The following is an 11,087-nucleotide window of genomic DNA, read 5'->3' as shown; positions in this document are numbered from 1 at the left end:
CTCTCTTCTTCTCTCTCTCCTCTTCGTTCTCTCCTCTCTCGCCTTCTCTCCGCCCCTCTCTCGCCTCGATCCACTCTCCGGCCTTCATGCATCTCTCTTCTCCCCCTCACTCTCTCTCCCCTCTCCCCCTCTCTCTCACTCTTCTCTCCCCTCTCTTCTCTCCTCTCTCCTCTCCTCTCCTCCCCTCTCTCTCTCTCTCCCTCTCTGTCATCTCTCCCGCTCTCTCTCTCTCCCTCTCTCTCTCTCTCCCCTCTCTCTCTCTCTCTCCTTCTCTCTCTCACTCTCTCCTCTCTCTCCTCCTCTCTCTCTCTCCCTCTCTCTCTCTCTCCCTCTCCTCTCTCTCTCCCTCTCTCTCTCGTCCCTTCTCTCTCCTCTTTCTCTCTCTCTCCCCTCTTCTCTCTCTTCTCTCTCTCATCCCTTTCTCTCTCTCTCTCTTTCTCTCTCTCTCTCTTTCTCTCTCTCTCTCATTTCTCTCTCTCTCTCTTCTCTCTCTCTCTCTTTTCCTCTCTCTCTCTCTTTCTCTTCTCTCTCTCTCTTTCTCTCTCTCTCTCTCTTTCTCTCTCTCTCTCTCTCTCTCTCTCTCTTTCTCTCTCGCTCTCTCTTCTCTCTCTCGCTCTCTCTCTCCCTCGCTCTCCTCACGCTCTCTCTCTCCCTCTCTCTCTCTCTCTCCCTCTCTCTCTCTCTCTCTCTCTCTCCCTCTCTCTCTCCCCCCACACAGATATTAAGAGGCTAGCTGAAAAGAAGACTGGGTTGTTGACAACGAAGGTTTGACATCTTTGGTGGGTATACATGCATGTCTTAGACACTTTTCTCGCAAGTGTTGCAAAGATAGTTTGTATGTTTTCCAAAAATTTTCATTATTTTGGACTTGTCTATATATGTTTTTAGAGATGACTGTAGTTTTATTAAAATATGATCAAAATGTAGAAAGATGGAATGTTTTTTGTTGATAGTCGCTTATAGATCCCATCACAAAAGGTAAACTCATTTTTTTTTTCTTCCTCTTCCAAGGTTTATTTTTTGTACTTCTTAAATTCTTATGCCTGAAGTCATTTTAAAATTGCACGGCAATGATATTACTATATCGTGATATTTCATACAGTACAAAAAATACATAATGTTACTGATAAAATAGCTCCTTATTTCTGCCAGATTGATCATGAAGAACATTAATTTTGAGGAATGTGTGCAGTATTAACATACTACTAATAAAATGAAAATTCATATTCTACTCTGTTTTACTTCAACAGATGAACAGGGAACACAGGAAACTTGTGATTTTGGTCTTTCAGATGCATATTCTCTTGTCTTCAAAAGCAACATTGTTTACCTGGGGAATGGCTTTAACAGAATTGTAAAAGAGTGCTTTTTAGCACTACTGATTGCAAGGAAATTCTCTGATGTCTATTTTCTAACCAGTTCCCATTTGCCTGGAGACTTTGCCACTTCACCTCTTAAGTAGCGTCTGTATTTCTTTTCACACTGATGGTACATACGCTGTGTGTACAAGGTTCATGCTGAAAAACCTTCTTGATGAACTCCCATTTTGAGTGAAACTTAGGACAAAAGTAGATGAAAAAAGCTCTATGGTTTGTAGGCCAGTGGGACTGATTATTATTTGTAAAAATGCTAGCAGAATAAAATAGGTCTTTTAGAAATTACTTTTTACATAGCAAATTTATTTTCATGCATTTCATATCTAGTAAAAAAAAGTCTCAATAACCTCCCCTTTACCAAACCTCGCATGTTTAATTTTAAAAAACAATAGTAGTGTTTTTTCCCTAAACAGCGGAAAGATTCTTAAGTGGTCTTTTAGTGGTATTTTCAATAATTCATTTTTTTAACCAAAATTTGTGCAGTATATTTCAGTCCATGATGAATTACTCGATCTAAATTACTGGATACATTAGACAAAGTACTTTCCCCCCCCTCCATCCAAGCTCACCTACTCATTGATTTATAGGAGACTCTATTCATATATTTAAAAAACATGCAAAAATAAAAGCTTTGTGGATTTCTGTTATGTATTGAGAGTCAAAACAAATTAAAAATGGTTTTCTGCTTAAGTGAGGTTATTTAAATGTGTCAGAATAATTACTGCTAACTTTTAGTCTGATTTTGCTGAGATAAACAGTAATAGCTTTCATTGTTAAGCATCTTATTTTAGGGATGGTTTACCGAAGTAAAGAATTTGTTTTTAAGGTCACAACAAGTTCAGTTCACATCTAAAGGCTTCATAACTTAGTAGGCACACTACCATGGAATTGGTCTGTAGCTGAATAAATAGGTCACTTATCTGTTATAATGAGAAATTGAACTGAAAAGCAACTAATTTAGGAGATTTCCTTCACACAAACAACAAATGACTTGAAACCAAATTCAAATAAATTAGTGAGATGCTTTCTGGAAATAAACAGTAATGAGTAATGGCTAAAACACAGCGAGCACTTTGTAGGTGTGACTTAAAAACAATCTGCGAAAGCAGAGAGGGCCTGTGGGAGGGAGCGTAGCTTTGTGTATATTATTTTAGAGAATGCTCCACAAGCCTCCTCTTTTTTTCTTTTTCTTCTTAGTTTTTCTTATTTGCTACTATAAATATATGTTTGAAGTTGAGTAGGAGGGCATGAAGCAATCACAATATGCATTAGGAAGGAGTGTCGCTGGGTTATTAGAGTATTATAACCAGATTCATAACTTGCAGTCTTAGTCTCAGTTGCCACTGGTTTGGGCAAGTCCCTTAACCTTTCTGTTTTTCACTTTATTCTTTGGTAAAATAGAAGGGGGGAGGAGTGTCTGCCAAGAAAGCTTCTGATTCTGTATGCTTTTGCTGTATCATAACCTACCTTTGTAGAATGGTGCTTAACAGCATCTTGTGTATCTGGAAATCACCCATGAATTCCATGTGTACAGTATTTTAATAAATAACTCCTTCTGAGGCACTGCATCGAGTTGCTGTGATAAAGGCATGCCAAATTTTACACGGTGGCAGTTGGTTAAGTTTTGTAGTAACAGTTTTGTAGTCACAGGATTACTATGGCCTACTAGAGCAGAGCTGATTGTAGTGATATTGCAGCAAAAATTCACCAGTATAAACAAGGATGAGGGAGTCCCTTCGGAGACATTGTGGACTTAAGATAGAAACTGTATTTTAAGATACTCGGGAAGTATTGGCTGCTAACCTGCTTAGCATTTATATTGCAGGTAACATATACTAAGATACAGAGCCAACTTTCTTGTAACTGATAATATCTAAAGTCTAATGTATCTGAACTGCCTCCTTCTCCTGAAGTATGATGTTTTATTATGTGAAAACAAAAATAAAAAGAGCAGCGCTTTACTGGGTTTTTTTTTTTCTTCTTTTAAGCCAGTCCTAAAAGTAATAGAGATTGTCTTAGTGGGTTCTATTCAAGATTTTAAGGTTGCCCTGCAGGCATCAGTCTTGTGTGCCTCCTCCACCCCAGCATTTACAGAAATAAAAGGTTTTCTTTAGCCTCAAATGGATGACATTCAAACAAAATGCCAAAACTATCTTATGGATGCAAACCAGGTTGACTTCTAGAATGGCTTAGAAGCTTTTTGCGCATCTGTCTGACCCAAATCCAATAGAAAGATGTGCTTTTTTCCTAGAACGGTGATGCCTGTTTTTCAACAGTTTCCTGCCTAATACCAACGGTCTCAGAAAAAAGAGTGACTTAACAGGGAAGAGAGGAAGGCAAGGAAAAACTGACTAATGAATCTAATGCTGTGAATCATTTGCGCTTTCATAGTGAAATTGGTGCATGCATCAAGACATTTGTATTTTAGGTTTGGAACTTGAAGATTAAAAAGAAAGCTCCCCAAAACAGTGCTTTCTTTTTCTCCACATGACAGCAGTTTCCTTTTGCTTTTCTTAAAAACCTCGTGCTGAAATAAAATGCAGAAATTTCAGATATCCAAGGTGAAATTCTATCCCAGCTTAGATAAAGGGGGTGTGTCACAAGTATCTGTAATGTAGTTGTCTATACATGCTACCACAAACAAGGTATAAAATTTTTTCACAGCAGTTACAGTAGAGGCTGTTTGGTGGAAAAGTCTCTCAGAGAAAAATGTGCATTGATTTATTGTAATAATTTTGTAGTTAAGTATGAAAGTGCATTATTACAGAGGATTCTTCTTGTAATATGTGAATCATATGATTTTTCCTTATTTGGGATAAGTTGAAAATAAATAGCTTACGGTATGGGGTGGGAATTTATATATGTGTGTTTGTATAGTATATATTTTGCATGCCATCCTCATCATCTAGGAGCTAAAAAGTTGTTTTCTTTCAGCCATCCCAGTTTGAACAGTGCATTATCCATTCCTTACAATCTCTTAAAACTGTGCTGGACTGCAAACCGGGAGAGGTCAGCGTAAGTATTGGTTTATACTTTTTATTTTCTTTCTTTTTTTGTAAATTATTGCTAGGTTTCAGAACAAGAACTTTCACACAATAATACAAGGTTCCTTCATGTATACTTTTTTGTGCTGCAGGCTACCAGAATTATGTTTGTTTTCCTTTGCTTGTGAGGGAATCGTGTGTGTATGGGGCAGATGAGACCTGTCTTTAAATATTTAAAGCTCCTCTTATGGGAAAATGCTACTAATGTAATTTTCAGATAGCAGTAGATGTGACTGTTGGAAAAGCTAACTATTCTCAGGAGCCAGTCTTAACTAAATATTGCATCCAGACTGCTTGCAAAACATAAATTCAGATTTTTAGTTCTGTAAACTTTATTCTAAATCAGTAGTTTTAGTAGTCTCTATCCACTTAGTATATTGAGACCCTGATTGTGTTTGATGCTGACCTTTTCCTTCTGGTTTCAGTGATGTGAGGATGCTTAATACTTTTCCAAAGTCTTTTGGGCCCCTCTGTATGAGTACTGTTTCTCTCTTATTTTTGCATTTTATGACTAGCTTATCCATTTTCTTGATGAATATTTTTCAAAAGAATCTGCAGTGTCTACTTCATGGTGAATCCTTTCTGTCAGGCTGCAAATACCTTTGAATGTCCTGGGAGTTTTTACTGTAATTCCCTTATCCAACAATGATGCACATCAGGTGTACACAGTTCTAGGGCTTTTTTCCATTCAGCATTTTATCACCTTGTGCTTGTCAAACTGGTAATTTGCACATGTACTCTCTTTCCCTGTTTCTAGGATGGAGAAAATCAGTCAGTTAGGAGGTGTCATATCCCAGCAGTCATTCCCATAGCTATGTCATCTCTTTAGGAGTAGGTTACTTGGTCAGAGCTGCTGTCAGTTGCTCTTGCCATGACTTTTCTGTATGGCTGCTCTCCTGATTCCAAGGATTCTGACAGCAAAATTACAAAAGGAAGGAACTAGCTTTAGTAATGCTTTTCTTTCCTCATTTCCTTGAGAAGAAAGTCACATGAAGCTGTTCCACTGAAATAATATACTTCCATCTTCAGGTTTTCCAGCAACAGAAAACCCAGGAGGATGTGTGTCAGCTAAGCATTGGTATCATGCAGGTAACTCAAGCATTTTAAAATACGGAATCGTGAACACAAGTGAGCAACAGAAATACGTGTTTCGCACCCTGCCTACCTCCCAAAAGACAGTTTAAAATGATGACAGTATGTTGTTCCTCCAGTACACCCTCGGATCCTGAGAAATGTTTAACTCTGCAACTGTGTACAGCTTACTAACTGAATCCAATGGTATCAGATTGTCAGAGGGGGGATAAATCACATGTTAAAGAATTTGAGCTGCAGTCGTAGTGATAATAGTGTATTTTAGTTTTATGAACCGTTATTACAGTATTGTGAAATTGAGTAGTCATGTTCCAAAACAAAATATGGGGTTTAGTGATGCTTCTATGATGTTTGCTTGGGCTCTCTGTTTAGACTGATCACTTGAAATTTATTAATAATACGTACTTTGCGAATCAGGAGATTATCACCATGTAATTTTAGCCCTGTATGGTGGAGGTCACTTAGCATGATAAAAGATGGTGCCAAAAAACTCCAAATTTTTTACCTCATGTAAACAGAGTGGCAAAATAAATGCATTTAGTATTTAAAATATGCATTCAAAAGGCATAAATAAAATGTTTCTCTACTGATGTATATAAGCTTTAAGGCAATGAAAGATGATGATGATCATTCTGCTTTTGTTGACTGTAGTAAAAGTGAAGTTGAGATTTTTGTGGGGAGGGTCTTGCAGAAAATATAGAACTAGTTTTATTGTTTCCTAGGTTTTTATAGACTGTTTGGAACAACTGAGCACAAAATCTGATGGTGACATAGACACATCACAGTAAGTAAAAAAATTTGAGCCAACGGTACTATTCTGAAATTGTGGATGACAATTTCAAATTTTTTTTGTCAGTGATGTTTTCCCTCTTCAGTATTAAATATTTCTTATGAATACTTTTCCCTCTGGCTAGTGATGCTTGGAAATAAGAGTAGATACTTTCTATGCCAAAATAGAGTGACATCATGTAATAAATATTGCACAAGATAATGAAATATATTATTATTTACTCCATTTTGTTTGGTGATGGGAGTTGTGGTGTTATTTAGAAGTAGGTATGTTGTTTTTGGCATTAGCATACATGGAATGAGTTCTCCTTGTCACTAAGTAATGTCTACTCATGGAGGAATAGCCTTTGCTTTACTCTCCTTCCCTTTGGTTTTGACTGGATCTATCAGTAGTTCTGGTAAAATTTTGAAAGTTTAGCTGTGTTCCATAATTGAGTATAAACCACTTATTTCAGAGTCAGAAGCAGTCAGAAAAGCCTGAGTTTCCCAGAGCACCAGTCATTTCTTTGCTAAAAGCAAGAGGCTTGGGAAATACTAGTACCTGCAGCATGCATTAGAGAGAGGCAAATTAACTTTTCCCCTAAGGCCACTTTTATTTGCTGTTTCGATGACCCTCTATTGGCTGGATAGGCGTAGAAAACAGATCAGAATCTGTGGCAAACCAAAGAAATTAGAGAAGGTGAAAATTCTTTGAGAAGGAAAGGTCTGCAGCTGAAGTAGCTTTGTCTCTCCACAAAGCACCTGCTGGCTTTCTGGACATTGTAGAAAAATTGAGCAGCTTATGCTGCTTTGTTATCTGGTGTGAGAGGGTTTGAAACAAGATTGCAGTCTTCTCTTCCAACTGTTAAGTCAAATCTACTCTGTATCGCATAATTAAAGTCACTATACTACTCAATAATTAAACAATATTCCTAGTCTTTCAGTTGATGTTTCATCTCCAGATTTGTTTGGAAGCATTCATGAAGACTCAAGTCTTTCTTCAGTAAGTTTGGCTTCTGTTTTTAAAAGGTGATGTGAAACTTCTCAAAGTTCCTGGAATGTGGTCCTTGTTTTTATTAGGTGTTTGGGGGTTTGGTTTGTCTTTTTTAGACATCAATTTTGTATTCCAGAGGCATTTCCTAGATACACTGCAAAAATGTAAACATACAAGCCTTGAATATAAGGCTACTTTAAAGATCATTGTTTATTTATGATATCTTAGTATATTATCTTCGGGTAACTAATGAAAACATTTTTTGAAACCAGATGCCCCTCAGAAACTGAAACACCACGACTGAGTTCAGGAAAATAGCACTGATTTTAAAACATACGAGAATTTTGCTTTTGATGTATCGCTTAAGTTTTAAATGATAAGACTAGCCTAATTATTAATTGTTTTCTAAAACGTGAAAATAGAAATATTCAGTGGTTTTCCCCCCAAAACTCACTTTACTCATAGAAAGTACTAATTAGTTACATTTTTAAAGTTATTTTTAGGAAATCAGAAAAAAATTCTTAGTATTCTTAGCACTTTGGTCACTGAATGGTGGTCAGTGTACTTTCTTCTAACTGAACGATTGATGAAAAAAATACACTTGTTCCCCACAAGAAACATAATGAGAACCTTTTGTGTGGTTACTTTATATGAATTTTAAATCTTATCAGAAGTCCAGCTTTGCCACATTTACAAAAACAGTTAGCATTTCCACTGCAATAAATAATCACAGATTGCAAAATTAGGCCAAGTTTCTGAGTTCCAGATCTGAATAGTTTGTACTTTATATTGTTTTATTCTTTTAACACATGAACTTTGATATTAATTGTTCACAAAGTAAATTTTTGGCTGTTCCCACCTTTCTCCTTCATCTCTAAAGGAGAAATATTTTTAAGTAAAAAAAGAAAAATCAGCCAGTTAAACAATATTTAGATTCCACAGTATCATATTAATTTTCTTCTGTAAATGGCAGAACACTATATTCTATTTTGCAGTTGACTAATGAGAAGAGAGAAATTAAGTGACCCATGTAAGATTTTTCACTGTACTTTAAAATGCTTATTTTTGTGAATACTCTGTATACCAGTTGACAATAATTTAAAATAGTAGGCAACCGCACATCTTTATACTACTCATCCAGTTATATTACTGGAAGACAAAACTGTACGAAATTATTCTGGGTAAACACAACATCATTCTTAGAATCACAGAATCAGTAAGGTTGGAAGGGACCTCTGGAGATCATCTAGTCCAACCCCCCTGCTCAGCAGGGTCACCTAGAGCATGTTAGACAGGGTTGCATCCAGGCGGACCGTGAAGATCTCCAGAGAAGGAGACTCCACAACCTCTCTGGGCAACCTGTTCCAGTGCTCTGTCACTCTCACAGTGAAGAAATTCCTCCTAGATCTCAACTACGATAATGATTATTTCATTGCCAAATAATTTCGTTTTCAATGTATTTACTATAGTTGATCCTGAACTGCCATCTGAGGTATGAGAAAGTTTTCCCCATTAGGGGAAGGAGAGGGAAGAGAGAAGACTGAATCTAAATAGTTTGTGCTAAGTTTCACGGGAAGACATTATTAAAATTAAGGCTGTAATTTGGGTAGTTCTAGCTTTAATTTGGTTGTTTGTCATCAATCTGGAAACTACACTTTGTCACACCAAGCTCAGGAAAAGGTAATTATGGAATCTGAATTCCAAAATGTATCATGAGATACATATGATCTTGTGATTTAAAAAAAAAAAAAAAAAAAGTCAATGAAGACCAGAGATAAGTTAGTGTAACTTGGAATTTTTCAAATTAACTGCTGAAATTATATCAAGTATTTTTGAACCCTCTAATATTTCAGAATGGGCAAGTACGTTTATTCAATACCTGTTCTGCTTCCCTTGTTTTAGCCAGTTTCATGTGAAAGTGAAGATGGTATTTGGTTTCATTTTATAATGGTCATAATTCTTAGCATATTTCTAGAAACAAAAGTGAGAAACATCTTCCTGGAAAGCTGTCCAAACCTTATTTTTGTAAAGGAGTCTTAACCATGGCTCTGTATTACTCATAGGTATTCCAGTGAATACTCTGGATCTCATAAGAAAAAAGCATGCAGGTTTAATCATTATACCTATTGTTCGTTCAGTTCTTAGAATTTTATTAACCAAAATATTTGTCAACTCCACTTATTTATAAGCATGTTTATCGTACAACTGCCCCCTGTCCCTCACCTGCCACCCCATCAATAAAATTGACACATTTTTGGTATTGGCCCCTTCTGATATTTTTTCTAATCACTATACTTTTTCTTCTTCTAAAACACGCTTTTAGGAGCAAAGGCTTTTAATTACACTCAGCAACTGCCGCTATCTGGAACGTCATACCTTCTTAAATATAGCTGAACATTTTGAGAAACATGGCTTTCAAGGAGTTGAAAAAATAACTCAAGTAAGTGAGAACATTGAAATAAGGTATCCTTGCTTGAATGAAACAGTTTCTGTTTGTTTTACTTTCTGTGGGAATTGAGTGCAAGTATTTAAACAGCCAGAATGACTCTTGAGTAAGCCCTCTACAAATAAGTGGGATTCGAAGCATCATTTGAGGGACACAGCAACAGTGATGATATAGCTATGTATGCTCCTATATGGCTTAAACAGCTAGTACAGAAAATACAGCCTCTTATTCAGGATTTGTGCGCTCACTGGCAAAGTTTATCAGATTTCTAAGTAAAGCTGTTTAATGTCACTGTGTTTTCTTAATGCAAAGAATAGAAGATCATTATCTCAAAAATATACTTGATAAATTATTTCATCTGACAATCTGTATTACTGATAGCTGTTGTTCATAAACCAGATCTTTTTTTTTTTTTTTTTTCAAAGAACGAAAATGTCAAAGTGGGCGGCAGTAGCTGTCTCATTTTCCTTCCTTTTTGTAAAGATTAATCATTTTTTATGAGAAATGTTGTGACTTAATCCTTAGGACCAAAACTTAGTTTACTTTCAGAAAAATTTGTTGTCTGGAAGTAAAATGTTATCTATTCTAGTACAGAACAAACATTTCACTCCAAACTGGTATTTCTGCTTTATAGTACATCCTTAGTCTCATTCTGCATGAACACTGTTTGATTTCTGTGGCTGAAGTAATTTTGAATAGCATTCAAGTGGAGTTGATATGATTTGTATTGTTAATACAGCATACAAAATTATTCTGGATATCGGCATTCTTTGCTTTTGGGCAATGCAGAGTTGAGTTGGTTTAGGTACAGTATGTGACTATAAAAGCAAATCTTGATAATATAAGCAAATGAGGCATAACACTATCTCTTGTACAGCAACATCAAAGCATTGCCTTTAAAAGTCTGGCAGATTTATAAATGGCAAAATTCGGACGTTGAAGTTGCAGGATAATTTATGACTATGTAAAATCTATGTTAACCCTTTGAAAACTGTGACCAGTGCTGTATTGCCTATATAGTACTTACCAATCACTGATTCTAGCTGGAAGGAGGGTAGCTAGATAGTCATCTTAAGATGGCCATTTTGAATGCTTTGTTAATTTTAAGGAAGGCTAGCAATTCACAGAAATAAATGTGGAGTTTAGGGGGGCTGGTTGATTGTTTCATTGTTTAGTCTGTCCTGTAAATTTCTGTAAGTTTCTTAATTTATTTAGTTACATATCAGAAAAAAAAATGTGCAATAAAGAATTGGCAAAATTTTTGAAAAAAGAGGATTTGATCTTATTTAACAAAACTGACCCAAAACTATAATTATAAATTCATTAGATTTATAAATTGAATTTTAAGGTGCAACTTCATAGAGTGT

At 36.1% G+C, this 11,087-nt stretch overlaps 1 protein-coding gene across 1 annotated transcript in view; it reads left to right on the top strand.

Annotated features, from left to right (window-relative positions):
* The window catches only part of EXOC2 (exocyst complex component 2), a 137,424-nt gene that overhangs the window by 84,204 nt on the left and 42,133 nt on the right, over nt 1-11,087 (top strand). Inside the window, 7 exon segments of the mRNA XM_062570039.1 lie at nt 719-733; nt 736-779; nt 4,311-4,391; nt 5,450-5,509; nt 6,235-6,296; nt 7,217-7,283; nt 9,598-9,714. Coding sequence (XP_062426023.1) covers nt 719-733; nt 736-779; nt 4,311-4,391; nt 5,450-5,509; nt 6,235-6,296; nt 7,217-7,283; nt 9,598-9,714 — 446 coding nt within the window.

Source organism: Rhea pennata, chromosome 2, assembly GCF_028389875.1.
Source record: "Rhea pennata isolate bPtePen1 chromosome 2, bPtePen1.pri, whole genome shotgun sequence".
NCBI lineage: Eukaryota > Metazoa > Chordata > Aves > Rheiformes > Rheidae > Rhea > Rhea pennata.
Note: the sequence above shows the minus strand (reverse complement) of the source record. Positions and strands in the feature narration are given on the sequence as shown.